At 31.5% G+C, this 20,559-nt stretch overlaps 1 protein-coding gene across 1 annotated transcript; it reads right to left on the reverse strand.

Moving 5' to 3' along the window:
* Positions 1-959: 959 nt before the first annotated feature.
* LOC114336802 (actin-related protein 3) lies at positions 960-20,166 on the reverse strand. Its single transcript, XM_050657532.1, has 6 exons — positions 19,960-20,166; positions 16,740-16,920; positions 12,986-13,300; positions 6,312-6,848; positions 1,407-1,490; positions 960-1,174 (listed from the first exon to the last, which is right to left on the reverse strand). Exons 1-6 carry the CDS (start codon positions 20,001-20,003, stop codon positions 1,079-1,081), a joined length of 1,257 nt encoding a protein of 418 aa, XP_050513489.1. The 5' UTR covers positions 20,004-20,166; the 3' UTR covers positions 960-1,078.
* Between the last annotated feature and the right edge of the window lie 393 nt (positions 20,167-20,559).

Consider the following 20,559-nt stretch of genomic DNA (forward strand, 5'->3'; position numbering starts at 1 on the left):
ACCAACCGCGCTGATAGCTGGTTCGAATCCCAATAAAAACTTTTATTTTTTTTTATACATTTTATGATTGTAAATATATTTATTATATAATTTTATTTTCAGAAAATACGTATTTAGTTAAAAAAATTTCCGACAATTAATGTTCAGAAATCATTTGTGGCATTTTTAATGTGTTTGTGTGTGTTTTATTCTTTTAGTATTTTAATTTTTGGCACTGTTTTAATAAAAATGTTTGAGAAGTAGTAAGTATAAATTAGTTTAATATTTAAATAAAATATAAATAAAAAGTATATTAATTTCGTTTAAATCATATAATAGAAGTATAACTTCTTACGTGCGTACAAAGTACACACACATTCTTTTTTTATGCATTTTATGATTGTAAGTATGTATATTTGTTATATAATTTTTTTTTCAGAAAATGCGTATTTAAAATTTTTGCCAACAATTATTAGCGTTCAGAAATAATTTTTTCTTTGTGGCATTTTTCAATGTGTTTGTGTGCGTTTTATTCTTTTATTTTTAAAAATTTTTGGTATTGTCTTAATAAAAATTTTTGGAAAGTAGTAAGTATTAAAATTAGTTTAATATTTAAATAAAATATAAATAAACTGTTTAAAGTACATTATATAAATTTCGTTAAAATCACAGAATATGTAATAGAAGTATAACTTCTTACGTGCGTACAAAGTACATACACACACATTCTTTTTTTTTATTGTCTGTTTGAGATGCACTTTAAGAATGCAGTTTTTCAATATTATATCATGGCTGGGAGTCACAAAGTTTCCTGGCGCATTCACGAATCGAATGCAAAAATAATTATTAAGATCCGTCTTTTCCTTTTTTTTTTCGGAGGTTTGAGGTTTAGTGCTTTATTGCTTCGACTAGTTTCATTGTTGCAGTTTCCTTTCTGTCTGCAACTTCTTCTGTCTGTAACTCTAAAGAAAAAAAAACACTAATAAATAAAATTTTATTGACTGTTTAAAATTGAAACCTATATTTAACAATCAAAAACGCTATCAATACGTTTAAAGGAAGTATAAAAATTATTTTCAATATATAAATATAATACAAATTATGTCATTGTACCAAATACTGGATTGTGCCTGCAGATACTGGGACCGTATTCTTCATAATCTTCTTTAGTATGGCAAACAGCATAGAATTCAGGCTAAAAGAGGAAATATTATGTTATTTTTCAGTAATTTTGAGAATTTTTCTTACTAAATCCATTTTACGACATTGATGGTTTGTTCAAATCGAAATATTCTACGGTTTTGCAGTTATATGCCGACATTGTAATGCCTCTGATCAAGAGCAATGGAATTAGTAAGAAAAAATAATGTGTGCATTTAAAGATAGAATATTCGAATCCAAAATATATAGGAAAATGGGTATATTACCGTTGATGCTAGCATACTTCCTCCAAACCATACAGCATACCGTTGCATATGATGGGAAATCACTTGGACATCAATGGGCTTGGGCTAAAATATAAACAAATCTATCATTTTGTTGTTTTCTAAATTGTTCTACTTAGTACGTTCTTTAACGGTAAAATATTGCAAAACCTCTAAGTTTAAAGAACCGCTTGGATTGACATGAAATTTGGCATAGACATAGCTAACAAGTCAAAGAAAAAAAGTGATATTGTGCCGATATGTACTTTTGCCCTGGGGTGGTTTTCACCCCCTCTTGGGGGTGAAAAAATATTCGTCCAAAGTAAGTCCGGAAATGGATAAACTGACTAATTTTAAGTAACGTTTGTTCTATAGAGTTTTTTCACTAAATCAATACTTTTCGAGTTATTTGCCAGTGAATATGTTCATTTTTTCAACAAAATAACCACGCTTTTAGAGGGTTTTTCGCAAATAACACAAAAGTGTGTATTTTGTCGAAAAAACATTCGTAGCAAAAATATAGCCTGTAAAAAATTTAAAAAATTAGTGTATATATCACGTCTCTATACCTAGTAGAAGCAGAGTTATAGCTAATGAAAAATAGGTTTATATTCGTCAAATTCCAAATTTTAACGTGAAATAACCAAAAATGAAGCACATTTCGGGGAAAACTCATTACAACTTATTTAAAGTTTTTAAAAAAAGCTTCATTTTTGTTTTATAAAAAAAATTTCTAGCATCAAAAGTAAACAAGTTACGCTCAAAATAAAGTTAGTCCCTTTTTTTTTGGTAAAAAAATCGGGAAAATCGCCCCCAATTAGTATCTCAAATGAACGAATCGTTACGACTTCACATGTCGTTTCTCGACTCGTGTATGTATTGTTTATATGATCTGTAAGTTTCATCGGTTCAAAGTCCTTATTTTTGAAAGGACTGTAGTTAAAAGGGGTTGAACGAGTCACTAATCACGAAAGTATGCAAATTTAGAAACACCAAATCTTAATCAATTTTTGTCTAACAGAAAAACAAAAAATATACGCGAAATTCAGAAAAGCAATGCCGACTTTTTTTGTTTTTTGAGATTTTTGGTGCCTCTAACAATTTTTAAGTTATTTAAAAAAAAGCATATTTTTCAAAATTAAAATTTTTGAAAATTTTACTTTAAAACCAAAGTTTTTCAAAAATAAGCACTTTGAATCGATGAAACTTACAGATCATATAAACACAACAGAAGTAAAATAATTTGTGGAGCGGTAACGATTAATTTCATTGCTAATTAAGGGGTGGTCTTCCCGGTGTTTTTTGCCAAAACAAAAGGAACCAACTCTATTTTGAGCGTAACTTGCTTAAATTTAATGCTAGAAACTTTTTATAAAAACAGAAATAAAGCTTTTTTTAAACACTTCCCTACCTAGGCTCAATAATAAATGACACCAACACCAGCCAAGAAATACAAGTACGGATTCTTAGCGGTAATAAGAGTTTTTATGCATATAAAGATTAATATAAAAGTAAGTTACTGAATCGTGAGTCTAAGCTTAGAATCTACAAAACAGTAATTAGACCAGTGATCATATATGGATGTGAAACGTGGACTCTCTCAGCCACTGATGAAAATCAAATATTTGAGCGCAAAATACTAAGGAAGATATTTGGACCAACCCAATGCAGGAACCTGAGGGTTCCTGCAGAGTTTCTGCAGAAGAATGCTCCTGCATTCATTTCGAGGTTGCAATTTAATTTCGACTCCGCCATGATGGTCGCAATTTATAGCGACTCTTATTCATTTCGATATTAGTTACAACTGGGGATCTTAACGTTATCATTTTGACACTGCTCAGAATTTGGGTTGGCGCTTCGGTTTATTGGATTTATTGGCTACGCAACCACCGCAACATTTGTTGATAGTCTGGGAAAATGATCGAAAAAATGCCATTTTTGGGAAAATTTATCTACCAGCTATTTTATTGCTATAATCGAATCTTAAGATTGCATATTTAGTAATATGGGGTACGACAAGTCCGCAGAAAGTGTGTTATTTTATTTATAAACAAATTAGCACCCCTAAATCTTCTTTTTTTTTCAATTAGCGCTCTGTAACTCCTAAAATTTTTCCTTGAAACCAAAAACACTCAAATGAAAATTCACCGTAATTTAGTTCTCCACTTTATTTTTTCCGATTTCCTTCAACAAAAATTTTACTCGGAAAATCTGAGTTTTCCCAAAAAAAATTTGCAATTTTCAATTAAAATTTTAGGGAAGTAATTATTTATCAATAATTAAATAAATTGATGACATGAAAGATTTTTTATAGATTATAATATATCAGGAGGCCGGTGACAATATAACCAACAGTTTAGCAATAATTAAAATGTTAATTAAAAAATTTCGGTTGAAATAATAACTAGAAAAATTATGATACACCAGAATAACTATGATTTTCGTATAAAAAAGCACTATACCTATTCAACGTACTTTACAGAATTGAAATTGAATTATTTGAGCGGCCTCAGGAATGTTACAAAGAAACAATTTTTTGACTTATAAACAAATAGAATCCCTTAAAAAATATTATATTAAATTAAATTAAGATAACGCTGTTGAAAAGGGCCCTTTCCAGGGCCATTTTTTCTGTGCCCTTTTCGAAGAAAAAAAAATTGAATTGCGAGGAGTGGTTCCAGGTATAAACGGTAAAATTTGACCGGCATTTGCGACAGAGTTAACAACAGGATTTCAATCTTCGTACCATTACCTTTTTATTCCGGTCCTCTTTGTACATACAAATTTTCATATCTTCAAGACACTCATAACAAAAAAGATTTATATCACCAAGTTATTTAATTATTGATAAATAATTACTACCCTAAAATTTTAGTTGAAAATTAAAGATTTTGTTTGGAAAACCCGAATTTTCCGAGGAAAATTTCCGCCGAAGGTAATCGGAAATAAATATCTATGTGCAGAATAAAATTACAGTGAAGTTATGTGACTGTTTTTGGTTTAACGTTAAAATCTTCTGAGCTACAAAGCAATAATTGAAAAAGAATGTGTGTGTACTTTGTACGCACGTAAGAAGTTATACTTCTATTATATGATTTAAACGAAATTAATATACTTTTTATTTATATTTTGTTTAAATATTAAACTAATTTATACTTACTACTTCTCAAACATTTTTATTAGAACAGTGCCAAAAATTAAAATAAAAGAATAAAACACACACAAACACATTAAACAAGCCACAAATGATGTCTGAACATTAATTGTCGAAAATTTTTTTAACTAAATACGTATTTTCTGAAAATACAATTATATAATAAATATACTTACAATCATAAAGTGTATTAAAAAAAACAAAAAAGAAAGTTTCTATTGGGACTCAAACCAGCGCTGATAAGAGCGGTTGGTATTGGAATTCATTCGCCTTCTCCGCTTAGCCACGGACACTATGTGTCATTATTTACGAAGATCGACTAACTAAACGGATTAAACTTGTGATATTTTGATATTTTGAAAACTGATCAAATTATTTTAATTTTGAATTGAAATGATTTAGAACTGAAAAAATACAACAAAACATAGAGTAAAAAAACAATATATTAGGTGAATATTGATAGAAATTTTGATGGTAATCAAATTATATAAATAAAAGTATTACATACTATGTATTTTGGCAGATCAAATAGGTAGGTTTATACCCATGATACATTAACAATTATTACGTACCTGTTGCTTTTAAAAACTATTTAAAAGTCACTACAATATTATAAACTTTTTTGTCTCTGTCCTCACAACAATAAAACTAATATATTATACATTTGTTTACCTTTACCTCCAAACCACAGCTGCCATATCGGATAATTTTTGACATGTCATTTGAACATTCAATCAGAACAAAGTTATAATGCGCATGCGCCGGGCTGACAGGTTTTAACATATAAAAAAATCACCCTCTATCGCCGGTAAAGAAGTATAACTTCAAAAAAAGATTTCGGAGCGCTAATTTGTTTATAAACCAAATAGCACACTTTCTGCGGACTTTGCATAGCTATATTGCTAATATATGAAATCTTAAGATTTGATTCCAGCATCTCCAGCTATAAAATAGCTGGTACATAATGTTCCTTGTTTTATACTAATTTTCCCAGATTATTACCTTACATCTTTCATTGAGTTGATAATTCACATTGTGGAAATTCTCAATTATTATATTTCTAATTTAATACTACTCTATCTAAATCCTCCAAAACCAGCAAATTTCCATAAAACCTAGCCATATTAATACCTTTTGCTTTAGTTTTCCTTGCAAGAAACAAACAAAACACATCTCCTAAACTAAACCTAAACTCGCTTTCGGCCAATCATTCATGTCCGTGTCACAATAATTTCGACTGCAAATTATAATATCAACCACTTTTTTGGAGTCGCAACTAATTTCGATAAGTCGCTATTTTATGACGCTTATCATTTCGTTAGTTCAACTAAAATCCACAAGGCTCGCACAGTCGCATTTCAACGTCGCCATATTGATTGTGACTTGTTTTCGAGTCAAAATTTGAATTAGAATAAGGGCCCAGAGCGCAGATATTGTTAGATTTGTTAAGTCACAAAGAGTAAACTGGCTTGGTCACCTAGAAAGAATGCCAGATAATCGAGCTGTAAAAGTAATCCAGAGATGGAAGCTCCAAGGAAACAGAACAAGAGGAAGGCCCCGTAAAAGATGGATAGACGACGCAGAGATCTTAAAACCATGAACATCATGCAGCGGCGAAGGAAAGTATCCGACAGGCCAGAATAAAAGAACATTGTTAAACAGGCCAAGACTCACAAAGGGTTGTAGCGCCATTAGAAGAAGAAGAAGATAAGAAACATATCCACCCATCGTAATTTTTGTTATTAACCTCTTACCTTCAACTTCCCTCCTCCTAGGGTCTCACTAAGCTTCAGTCTTGCATCAACAGTTCTTTTAATATCCCTCTGTAACCTTCTGCTAAAATCTTTAAACATAGTAGACCCACCAGAAAGCACAATATTATCGTACAAAGGTCTACGAACATCAATAGGACAATTCTGAATAACATCATCAACAATCTGAGATAAAGGGATATTAAAATCTGGATTGGAAAACTCAGGATGGAAAAATATCTCAGGTCCTAAAAATCGCTCATATCCCACATCAACGTTGAAGGGTTGTTTCGTTACAGAATTGACCCCTTCGTATTTTTTCATCCATTTTGCAGGATCAGTATCATATTTAGAAAATTCTTTAGCTATATCAGGACATATATAACAGTACTTTTCTTTTATTGCTTTGGCAGTTTCTAGAGATTGTTCAGGGGGTATTCCTATTTCTCTTTCTCTCAGAAGAGACTGGATAAAATACGTTATATTTCTACCAGCTATGGGGATGTGCTTAATGCAACTTCCAATTACGTAACCTTCAGCCTAAAAATAAAAAGTCACTTTACATATTTACAATTTAAATGTTAAAATGGAAAGGATTAAGGGGCTGTCCTAGTGTAAAAGTACGAAATTCATATACTTTTTTGGGAATTTCTAAAATAAAAAGTACTGTACCAATTGTTTGGAAAATTTGCATGAGCATTTATTATAAAAAGAAGTACATGTAAAACAATTTTTATAAAAAAATATTAAAAATTAAACTATTAAAAACATAGCTCCACTGCTGCAGTGATTGGGACTAATAGAGATCCTGAAACATAAAATTTCAAAGTAATTATTGAAATATGTTATTTTCTATACTCTATACCATCAACTAGAATTTTTGAAAAATATTAAAATTTGGAAAAATGATGAAGTGTTGACAATTTTTTTTTAAATTAGCTAAAATATTTTTAGTTTAAAAAACCGCCAAATTGACATTTTTTTATCCGATCAAAAAAACCTCTAGTTGATGGTATAGAAAATAACTTATACAGTACAACCTGCCACATCCGGACCTGTCAAATCTGGACCTCCCCATACCCGGACGGTTCTGCCGTCCGCATCTACCGCTGTCCTGCTGTTGAACAACGCACCCTCTCATCCCGACCCAAAAGAACTAAAATATGGCGAAATAAAGTGTCTTTTTTGCCCCCAAATGTGACATCCCTCTGTCAGCCTATGGATCAAGATATTATAGAATCTATAAAATATTGACGGCGTTGATCTGAAAAATAATATATTGACAGCGTTGATTATTGGAATGTATGAAGGAGAAAACGTTTCAGAGACTATAAAAGAAGGTGGTCTTGATATCCGGATTTTTTCATATCCGGATCGGTCTGTCGCCATATTGATCCGGATATGGCAGGTTTTACTGTATTTCAATAATAACTTTGAAATTTTATGTTTCAAGATCTTTATTAGTCCCAATCACTGCAGCAAAGGAGCTACGTTTTTCTTTCACAGCGTCAGTAGATGGCGCATAATTCGTTTACTTTTCAATATTTTTTTTTATCAAAATTGTTTTACATTTTACGTTCTTTTTGTAATAAATGCTCATGAAAATTTTCAAAACAATTGGTACAGTACTTTTTATTTTAGAAATTCCCAAAATAAGTATATGAATTTCGTACTTTTACACTAGGATAGCCCCTTAAGGTGATACAGTAGCGATCAACAGGTAGCAAAAACGCGTTCCAAGATTGCGGCTGTAATTTTGAATATTTTTTCGAGATATTTGGCACACATATTCGTAATATAATAAAGAATGGCGGTACAGAGCCCAATTTGAAAAATATATTAATATGTGGAAATTACTTTGTAATTAAATACAATATTAAAAAAACAAGCCTGTACCGCCAATAAGAAGAACAAAAAAATACACTTTCTTCAAATAAACTTTTTTATCCGATGCCTAGATTTTGTGTCATTTTATAACTATGTACTAAAATTTTTTATTTCATTACTAGTTCCAAAATGACACAAAATCTAGGCATCGGATAAAAAAGATTATTTGAAGAAAGTGTATTTTTTTTGTTCTTCTTAATGGCGGTACAGGCTCGTTTTTTTAAATATTGTATATTTTTTAAATTGGACTCTGTACCGCCATTCTTTATTATATTACGAATACGTGTACCAAATATCTCGAAAAAATATTCAAAATTACAGCCGCAATCTTGGAACGCGTTTTCGCTACATGTTGATCGCTACTGTTTCCTCTTAAGCGCCCCGAAGTCCCATTTAACGACAATGTTAACATTTTGTCACATAATATCTCTGTAACCAAAGCACTTGTATAATAGAGAAATATACGAGCAATATAGCGAACCAACTCTAGCACAACACACTAAACTGCAGAGATTACGGTGGGCAGGGCACGTGGTTCGCATGCATGAGAGTAGAATCCCCAGAAAACTGCTGAGTGCAAGAATGCAGGGAAGAAGACCTGTTGGAAGATCTAAAAAGAGATGGGAAGACGAAGTCGATGAGGATGCCAGGAACTTTCTGGGAACGCGTTCATGGAAAAGAACAGCGGTAAATCGAAATGATTGGAGAAGCTTATTGAAGGAGGCCAAGGCTCGATTTGGGCTGTAGTGTCATTGGATGGATGGATGGAACCAAAGCACTTAAAGACCTTATTTTTTATTTTGAAACTAGATGGATTGTTTAGTTTCGTGTAGATTTTTGTAAAATTTAAGTGAAAAAAACATTTATTTTAAATATTTTTAAAATACTTTTACAAAAAACCCAAAAAAGTTTAGATTTTATTTTACTTGTTTTACAGACTTATACACGTAAGCAGAACCCGTCACCAAAACTGTCAAAAGTTGAGTGCACACGTTCAAAAAACAAATAATTTTGTAACCATGGATATTTTCTACTATAATGTGTTACATATCGTAGGAAAGTAGTCCAGGAACCGAAGTTTTTCATCTCACAATTTGTACAGAATGGGTCGATTTGCTTGAAAATTTGAGGATAAGTAGTGGATAGTCCAAGGATTAAAATCTATATGATGCCGAAAGACGCTTTTACCATGGGGTGGTTGCCACCCCATCTCGGGGGTGGAAATTTTTTATTATATTTTGACCGCAAAAATTAATAAAAACGTTCATTCTAAGCAAAACATGTTCTATACATTTTTTTGATAAAATGAATAGTTTTCGATTTATTCGCTATCGAAAGTGTTGGTTTTATATCGAAAAAATCAATGTTTTTCGATATAGGTACTCATTTACGATTCACTCAATTTTTGCCGTATAAAAAATTTTGCTAAACCAAGTTCTTGGGAATTAAAAACTAATCATTCTAAGCCAGTCAAACTTCTAGAATCTTAATAATACATAAATAAAGAAGACTGAATAAGGCCAATGACTAAAAACACCGCTAACTTACATTGTTTTGCTTCCAATTGGATTTCTCCATTTTTTTATAAATATATTGATTTTTTAACTGTAACTTTTTTATTTTTTATCTTAGAAAGTTTGGTAAAAAAGAATTTTGTAGATTTTTACAAGATCTATAAGTCTATTAATATTAAATCCTTTTAAAAACCTCAGTCGCAAAAAGAGGTGACTTTGAAAGAGTTAGTAAAGGTGGTTTTTGCATGTAATTACAAAATTTAATTGTCAATAGCTCACTCAATTTTTGCCACAGAAAAAATGTTTGCAAACCAAGTTCTTGGGAATTAAATAAGCTACAATTTCATATTTAAACATTTTTTCGTATCTCTGATGCAAATCTTTCTATTCTGAAGAAGAGGGCATTTTTTACCAAAGTTACAAAAATTCGTTATTCGCTTTAACTCCATTTTTTTAAAACCAACTATTCTAAGCCGCTCAAACCTCTAGAACCTATTAATAATACAGAAATAAAGAAGACCAAATAAGGTCAATGACTAATTTTAATTAATGTGGTGATTAGGAGGTTGTTTCCGATCACTTTTTCGCTGAAAAAAATAGGGACTGACATTCTTTTCATTATAAGTCACTTAATTTTTGATCTAGAGACTTTTTTTTGTATTTCTGAAGATAGATATTTTTAAATGTTTTAAATTAGTTTGAACAAGTTATCACCGAAAAATGCATATTTTATCCGTCTTTTTACTTTGAAACTCCAATGTTTAGCATTTGACGAAGAAGAGCTAACATATAATAAAGTATTATATATAATAAAGTATTATATATAAATATATAATAACTCGATTACTATTGGACTAAAAGAAAATTTAAAAAAAAACTGTTTTGTTTATTTTTGTTTTGTTTATTTTTTCAAAAGGTACATTTTTGTTAAGTAAAATTGTTTTGATAAAACGAAAACTTTTTGGGTTATTAATAGAAAACTGACTATAAACTTTTTTTTTTCTGAAAAACTGATTTTTTCGTTATAAAACCAACACTTTCGATAGCGAATAAATTGAAAACTATTAATTTTATTAAAAAAATCTATAGAACGTTTTTTGCTTATAATGAATGTTTTTACCAACTTTTGTGGTCAAAATGTAATAAAAAATTTCCACCCCCCGAGATGGGATGGCAACCACCCCATGGTAAAAGCACCTTTCGGCATCATATAGATTTTAATCCTTGTACTATCCACTACTTATCCTCAAATTTTCATGCAAATCGATCCATTCTGTAAAAATTGCGAGGTTTTGTCCTATTTTAAGCTTCATTACTTGGACAAGTAGTCCATTCTTTCACGGTTTTTGCTCTAAATTTTAAAGAACCGCTTGGATTGACATGAAATTTGGCATACGCATAGCTTACATGTCAAAGAAAAAAAGTGATATTGTGCCGACGTGTGCTTTTGCCCTGGGGGTGACTTTCACCCCCTCTTGGGGGTGAAAAAATATATGTCCAAAATAACTCCGGAAATGGGTAAACTGACTAATTTTAAGTAACTTTTGTTCTAGAGCTTTTTCGCCAAGTCAACATTTTTCGAGTTATTTGCGAGTGAATATGTTCATTTTTCAACAAAATAACCACATTTTTAGACGGTTTTTCGCAAATAACTCAAAAAGTAAGTATTTTGTCGAAAAAACCGTTCTTAGCAAAAATATAGCCTATAAAAAAGTAAAAAAAAATGGTGTACGCGTTAGGTCTCTGGATCTCGTAGAACCAGAGTTATAGCCAATGAAATATAGATTCATATTCACCAAATTTCAAATAGAATATTTCGACGTGAAATATCCAAAAAATTAAGCACTTTTTGGGGAAAACCCATTTTAACTTTTTTAAAGTGTTTAAAAAAGCTTTATTTCTGTTTTTACGAAAAGATTCTAGCATTAAATTTAAGCAAGTTACGCTCAAAATAAAGTTGGTCCCTTTTGTTTTTGCAAAAAAAAATCGGGAAGACCACCCCCTAATTAGCAACTTAAATGAAATTAATCGTTGCCGCTCCAAAAATTATTTTACTTATATTGTGTTTATATGATCTGTAAGTTTCATCGATTCAAAGTGTTTATTTTTGAAAAAATTTGGTTTCAAAGTAAAATTTTTAAAAATTTAAATTTTGAAAAATATGCTTTTTTTCAAAATAACTTAAAATTGTTAGAGATACCAAAAGTCTCGAAATACAAAAAAAGTCAGATTTGCTTTTCTGAATATCATGTATGTTTTTGTTTTTCTGTTAGACAAAAATTGATCAAGATTTGGTGTTTCTAAATTTGCATACATTCGTCATCAGTGACTCGTTCAACCCATTTTAACTACAGCCGTTTCAATAATAAGGACTTTGAACCGATGAAACTTACAGATCATATAAACAATATATACACGAGTTAAGAAACTTGTGAAGTCGTTACGATTAAGTTCATTTAAGATACTAATTAGGGGGTGATTTTCTCGATTTTTTTACCAAAACCAAAAGGGACTAACTTTATTTTGAGCGCAACTTGTTTAATTTTGATGCTAGAAATTTTTTTTATAAAACAAAAATGAAGCTTTTTTTAAACACTTTAAATAAGTTTAAATGAGTTTTCCCCGAAATGTGCTTCATTTTTGGTTATTTCACGTTAAAGTATTCCACTTGGAATTTGACGAATATGAACCTATATTTCATTAGCTATAACTCTGCTTCTACTAACTAAAAAAACGTGATATATTCACTATTTTTTTAAAATTTTTTATAGGCTATATTTTTGCTAAGAATGCTTTTTCGACAAAATACTTACAATTTGAGTTATTTGCGAAAAACCGTCTAAAAGCGTGGTTATTTTGTTGAAAAAATGAACATATTCACTGCCAAATAACTCGAAAAGTATTGACTTAGTGAAAAAACTCTATAGAACAAAAGTTACTTTAAATTAGCCAGTTTACCCATTTCCTGACTTTGTTTGGACGAATATTTTTTAACCCCCAAGAGGGGGTGAAAACCACCCCCAGGGCAAAAGCACATATCGGCACAATATCACTTTTTTTCTTTGACTTGGTAGCTGTGTGTATGCCAAATTTCATGTCAATCCAAGCGGTTCTTTAAAATTTAAAGGTTTTGCAATATTTTACCGTTAATGAATGGACTAAAGAGAATAATTTTCAATCATAACCCAAAAAAACTTAAAAAATTCAATTTTCGGACTTTGGTTGCCCTTAAAGTGTAGAACTAAAACAACAGTATGAAAATACAGATCTACTTACAACTGGAATAACATGTGTAACACCATCTCCACTATCAATAACAATACCAGTAAGGGTTCTTTCTTCTATACTTCTACTTGCCCAACTGGCAGCTAAGGCTAAGACAGCTTGAACTGCTATGTACAATCCAGGTACATTAAATGATTCGAACATTATCTCTGCTATGTATTCCCTGTTCTCGGGAGTGTTCAGAGGAGGTTCCGTAAGAAGAAAGTAGTGATCTTCAGGTTCGGCACGAAGATACTTAAATATACATTGTTCCAGAAATTTTTCCATTAAATCCCAGTCTTCAACAAGACCGTGACGAACTGGGTACTAAAAAATGATTAATTTTTTTTTATTTACACAAATGTACCCTCATCAACCACTAAGAGTTATTAGTGAGCGACATGCACAGATATATTAACCCTTAAATGCAAAACCTTTTTTAGGTTCCATGTACGTCCAAGGGTGGGTAAAAATGTCCACCTCGAAAATAGCTAATATATTTATTGAGAGTTGTTGAAAATGGATTAAACTTAAGAATCTTAATGCTTAATAAACACAGCATCTTCTAAAATATTAATATAAACAATTTACAAACCTTACAACAAAATTACAATGTACATCAAAATTAACATACCAGTAAAAGCCAGTAATTCAGATTTGTCGATTTTCTCCATATTCTTCCTTCAGCCTCCTCATTGGCGGATAATTATGTAGATTATGTAATTATACGTCGATAATTATATGGATTATCTTCATACCAACGAGAAATTATATAGAAACCTTTAGTAACAAGCTTTGCCAAGGGTGTACTTTTTATGCCCAATAATATTTAACTCAAGATGCTACTTTTATTTTCAAAAATATCCGTAAAACCAAATTAGCATTCAATAGAGGGCTCTCTTTTTAACAATAAATAATTTTTAAAAAAAATTTAAACAAGTAATAAATATGTTACAAGAGAATACGCATTAGGTGGACATTTTTTACCCATGCTTGGGCGTTTAAGGGTTAATACATAAATAATTACATTTTTTATAAAATAAGAACTTTTATTCTACCACGTTTTTATTATTTATTTTATAGAACACAATATAAAAAGTATAATGAAAACAATTATTTTTCAAATCAATATTTCCGATGCTGGGAATCAAACTGGAGCCTCCTGGGTGAAAGACAGGTATCCTAGCCACTAGACCATTATTTGATTTAACATATTCAGATAAATATTTGACATATAATTTAGATCTACATGTCGTTGGCAAAACTCATGGCATCTATACGAAAGCTGCTAAATATTGAATTGTAATTGAGTTCTGAGCTATTCTAAAAATTTCAGGTGTCTATGTAATCTGGTAGTATGATTAAAATAGATTACACGATTCCCCGGACAAAGACCAAGAAAAGTAGATAAAAACGTTTTAAAATATTTTACATTTTGGTATTTATTTTGAGATAATTTAATAGAGATGTTAAATTGTCAGTAAGGGCACATCCGATCCTTTCGTTCTGGTATACTGGACACTTGATAATCACCTCTTTCACTGACAATTGAGTGTTGTACTTGGTACACAACGGAGCAGCCTCCTTGTTGAAAATATGCTTGTGCATAAGTAACATATGTCCTATTTGGAGTTGGCTGACAATGACTTGGTCTTCTCCATTACTTGGTAATATGAGTGTGGCTTCTACTTGACCTAGGCATTCTTTATGTTTGGTTGCAGTGTGATTGCAAGTAGTTTGCCAAGCTCTGTAGATGTCGCCTTTGATGTTTATTTTGTGATCAGTCCAAGGTATTTGATTTATGATAGTTTGATGTTGGATATTTGGATATTCGATTTTTAAAAGTTTGCTGGATAAGGAAAGGATGTGTAGAATGTTTTGGGAGCTCTTTTAGAGACATATCTTTGATTTAAAAATTTGTTTGTGGTTCAATAAATTGTCGCCTTCAAGTGTTAACCTGCTAAGTCCACATTTTAGGCAAAATGAGTTTTTAACATTTTCATAATAGTATTAATTTAGTCTATGGATTAGTTAGAGTATTTATTGGTAATAATGTACAAATGTACTTTTACAGGTCAGCAATAATTAAAATTGTCTAAAATTACATTAAAAGTTGACAGTACTTCAGTAAAAAAACCTATTACTAAAATTTAAAAACTAAACACTAATTAAATTACAGGACAAAACAAAATTTAGATCTGAAGTACTCCTCAAATGAGTAGAAAGCACCCATCAGAAGATAATTTTTAATTTGTCTCTTAAATTGGTTAAAATCAAGACTTTTAATAGATATTGGTATACAGTTATAAAATTTCAATGCTAGGTATCTGGTTCCATTTCTTGTCCTCTCAAGTCGACTGAAGTCTGGTACAAGGGCATCATGATTTCTAGTCTGATAAGTATGCTGTTGTGTTTTATACAGATCTACATTTTGATGAACATACAACAGGCACTGCATAATGTACACAGAAGGTAGTGTGAGAATCCTCAGGTTTCTGAAAGACTGCCTACAATCGTCCCGATAACCCTGACCTGTGATTATGCGAATACACTTTCTCTGCTGACCAAACACCTTATCTATATGGCAAGAGTGTCCCCAGGAAAGGATTGCGTAAGTTAGTCGTGAGTGAAAGTTGCTGTGATATGATGTAAGAAGGGTTTGAAGGGAGGTAACCTTAGATAGGTTTCTAAATAAAAAGAGTTGGCTTGAGAGCTTTTTGGGAAAGTTTCAGTATGTGCCGTTCCCAAGTGAGTCCCTGATCAAGATAAACACCAAGACATTTAGCTTCCTGTGAACAATCTGTTAAAATGGGATGTGTAATGGTGTTATGTCTTAGGGTAAAGTTCACTGTTTGTGATTTTGAGTTATTGAGAGAGACGATTTGCCAAAAACCATTGGAACAAATTGCTCTCTGTGGTCTCAAGATCAATATCACTGATTTGGGAAGGGTGGTAACTTTGATAGCATGTAGTATCATCAGCAAATAGGACTGTGCTTACCGGGCCCTCTTGTGAAAATCCCAAGTCATTTATATAAATGAGAAATAATATTGGACCTAGAACTGACCCTTGAGGCACTCCATACATCAAAGGTTTTTTATCAGATTTAAGCTGGTTAAAAAACACATATTGAAATCTATCTGATAGATAAGACTCAATCAATTGAATAGACATAGGATGAAAATTATAGGCATGTAATTTTTTAAGAAGAATACTATGAGTGACACAATCAAAAGCTTTAGTAAGATCAAGGAACGAGGCAAGGGTATCAAGAAAGTTTTCAAATCCTTCCAAAATACTGCCTGTAAAATGATCGATAGCAAGTGTTGTTGTTTTGTTTTTTCTAAATCCAAATTGCTGCACTGCAAAAAGCCGATTAGATTCAAAATAGTCATTGATCTCCTTCTTTAGGATTCTCTCAAACACTTTGGAAAGAATTGGCAAAAGAGAAATTGGACGAAAGTTATTATGATCATCAGCCGAACCTTTACGTTTAAAAGAGAGGTATGACTTTCGCAGTTTTACAGTTAAACAGTCAAGTTACATTTTCTATCTAAAACCTAAAACATTGTATGATTTGTATACCAGCTAACTCTGATTGCTTTGATTTTCCCGCGTAAACGCAGCTAAGTCCTTGACAGCCATGCATTTATACAGTAAAACTTGACCTGACAAGTACACGCTGCCAAATCGTTTTTTGCCCCTCCTGTAAAATTGGGTAAAACGGAGTTAGCAGGTTAACACTTTAGGGCGACGAAATACATACCTTAACAGCGTATCCTGTGGCATCAAAGGCTTCATCTCCAATGAAAAAATCGAGATCTTCCACTCCTTTATTTAATCTACGACTTGTTGTATCACCTACTTTTGCAGTTTCTTTGATTGCTATTGCTGAAGGTATTATGAACTGTGGCTCTTTATTTGCAGCAAATCCTAATTTTGTATACCTAAATAAATAATAGGATAATAAAAGGTGAAATCCTTAATAATATAAGATATGCTGATGACACTGTCATATTTACTTCAACTCTACAAAGGCTGACAAACATACTAGAAATAGTGATGTAACCAATAAAAAACGGTACCGTTTTTTTTAAAAAAAACCGTTTTTTATTGCAAAAAAAACGAAGCCTTCGTTTTTTTTGTTTTTTTTCGTTTTTTTTTATTTTGATTTTTTAAGTGGGTACAGTTTATTTAATGACAAAAACATATAATAAATATAATATTCTGTATAATTTTATAACAAAATAAGTATTATTTCGTTTCATAATTAATTTCGTATAAATCCTTTAAATAAAAAGACCATGTGTATAAACAAAATAAGAAGAGTTTATTCGTTAACTTGCAAAATCAAAGCAAAAATAAGTAATAAAAATTTATCAAATAAAAAAAACAACGTCTTAATGATTGAAAAGGTTCAATTAATTAACCGAATCCCTTAAATGAACACTGATCCGTCCCGTCGCTATCTGCATTTTCTTCAGACTCTGAAGCTTCCTCTTCATCACTTTCAAAGACAGACTCCGACTGATCTGAATTGGATATTATCATTGGTTCCGGTTCAGATTCTAATGCAGGATTGACTGTGAAGCTAGGATAGCTGCAATTGTGTCCTCATTCCATAGAAAAGCCTTTTTGAATAGTCCTTCTTTTGCAATAAAATTGACAACGTCAGCTAAGACGGCTGCTTCATCGACATCTGGCATCTTCTGTGCTACCTTGTATATGACTTCTGTCGGATCAGTCTACATTAAATAAAAAAATTAATAGAAATATAACTAAAACCCACTATAACCTAAAAAAAATTACCATCTCATCTGAGCTAAGTTCGCAGCCACGATATTTTGGATCCAAAAGGTTAGCTACAAAATGAACACTATAAATAGCAAACTTCTTCCGATTTTCAAAAATTGCCCTTGTATCTGCTTCCTCTTTGGATAACAATGGACTTTTAGTGACATTTTCTAATGAGGTGTTAACCATTTTTTTAAATAAATGCAGACATTTTGAAATCGTTGGTGTGTCACCTTCTACAGAGGTAATTGTGTTAGCAATTGGTTCCAGAAGCATAATGTATCCTTGTACCCGGTCCCAAAATATATCGCTTAGAGCATTTTTTTTAAAGATGGGTGTTTGCTTACTGTCTTTTCAACTTCTTCATTGATAGCCATCCTTTTTATTATTTGTTTGTTAGCAAGCAATGATTGTAGACAAAGAACTAATGATCCCCATCTGGTAGGCACTGGGAGTTTAAGACTGCAACTTATTTTTAATTCGTTTTTTTTCCTTTACCCACGCAGATAATATGTGGCTTTGTCGGATGGCCTTTGTAAGGGCAACAGCCTCGGCAGTAAACGATTTCAGACTTGTTAAATTTAGCACTAAATATTATTATATATATAGTTATTTAAATAAGCACTAAACACAAATATTTCCGGCACAAGGCAAGTAAATCACAAAATAACAACAGAACACCTGCAAAAGCTAATCGGTAATTCCCCGGTTTTCTCAGCGCCAACGAATACGAGCGTCCTGCTAAATTTCGGTGATTCCCCAAAAGCAACGACGTAAAAAAATAATAGATAAAGGCAGTAAGGGTTTAATGTTTCAATATTTTTAAAAAGGAACGTCAAACACTGAGTTTCTAGATGTTTTGGATATAATATTGAAATATTGGGTGATTTTTAGGCTTACAAACAACTCCTAATATTGATATTGTTAATATTACGTTGAGAAACTAATAAAAAACAATTAAAAAACAAAAAAAACACGTTTTTTATTGTTTTTTTTTTCGTTTTTTTTAGAATTAAAAAAAAACACGTTTTTTTACATCACTAACTAGAAATGCTAAATGAAAAGTGTACATATCGTACACTGGGAAAACCCACTAACTTCATTTTTTTTTCAATTTTGACATTTTAATACCATTCAATCCACAGACATCAATATGTTAACAGGAAAAAACGTATATCTCCAAATTCGTCATCCACCCTGCTTAAATCGGTACATTCAGTGACATGGAAAATCAACTAACTCATCTTTTTCTAAGTTTTCATGAACAAAATAATGTTTTTCCAAATATTTTTATGTACATGTATGTGCACACCACCTGTGGTTAACATCCTTCAAAATCATATCCGGGTATCAAAACTTGAACAGCCAGTGTACAGTGTACCCGATTTTTAAGAGGTAAGCCATAAGGTGTAATAATGTTTAAATGCGTGTTTCTCCAAACTTTACTTTTGTGAGTTAGTGAATTTTACCAGTATGCCCACGATATATGGTATTAAGATGAACTTAACGAAAACAATATTCATGGTCATTACAAAATATCCACGAGCCAATGAGGCACTCCATATTAATAATATCCAGATAGAAAGGGTAGACAAATACACATATCTAGGAACATTGGATAGTCAAAACGCAGAACATACACAAGAGATTAAAAGCAGTATAGAAATAGCAAGAACAAATTTTGTGAAAATGAAACTATTATGTAGTAGAGACCTAAGAATCGATATAAGAATAGGGTTGTTGTGCTGCTACGTTTTAACTTTGCTCTATGGATCTGAGGACCCCGCTGAAGCAATTATAGATTAACAATTTGGAAGTTTTTGAGCATTGGTTTTATCAAAGAATGCTATGAATGAGTAGACAAGATTAGGAATATTGCAGTCCTTGATAGGGAAAAATAAAAGGGAAGAAATTATACAGACAATTAATAGGCGAAAGCTTGAATATTTCGGTCATATAATAAAAGGGCCTCCTTATAGTCTGCTGCCTTTGATTATGGAAGGCAATATAAAGGAGATGTAGGAAGAAAATGAACCTTCTGGTTAGAAGTCTAAGGGAATGGTTTAGTTTGAGACCTAACCAATTATTTAGAGCTTCTGTAAGTGATCTTCCTTCGATAGAAGATGAAATCTTAAGAAATAAATAATAAAGTGAATGTATAAAAACACAATTGGGTTATGTTTATAACTTACCCCGTACCCACGTCTATAACACATGCAGGTAGTTTCCCATCCATAGCTAGACAATTAATAATTCAGTATTTTGTTTTGTTTCCTGTAAAATTTAGAACCACGCCTAAAAATAATAAAGATTTGCAATATTATCACAAAAATCCGGCCCTGGGTGTGAAACTGTCAACAACGTCGATTGTTGGGTGACGTCATTTATGTGTCATAGGAGATAGCAGAGTCTTCTTCTTCAAGTTTTTGATGCGATTATTGTTAAGTTATCCAAGAATTCCACTGTTGAATAAGATGTTGCCTAATTTAAGTGATAGAAATATAAAACCCAAACCGTAAACTGTTTATGATATTATAGTCCAAGAGACAGCGCTGAAAAATCTCTTTGAATTTACTAAAGCTAGATTTTTCACAGTTGATTACTGTGATTGTGTAGAGAAACATACTGCGGTCGGTCAAGCGAAACGTAGAACAGGGGTTACTGAGAGGGTATCAAAGTTGCTTTCCTACGAAGGTCATTAAATCCATTTACTAAGGCTGAAAATCAGTACACACATTCTAAATTAAATATAAATAAAAGTTATTATAGTCGGTCAGCTGTATGACGGGACA

The sequence above is a fragment of the Diabrotica virgifera genome, chromosome 8 (genome assembly GCF_917563875.1).
Source record: "Diabrotica virgifera virgifera chromosome 8, PGI_DIABVI_V3a".
NCBI lineage: Eukaryota > Metazoa > Arthropoda > Insecta > Coleoptera > Chrysomelidae > Diabrotica > Diabrotica virgifera.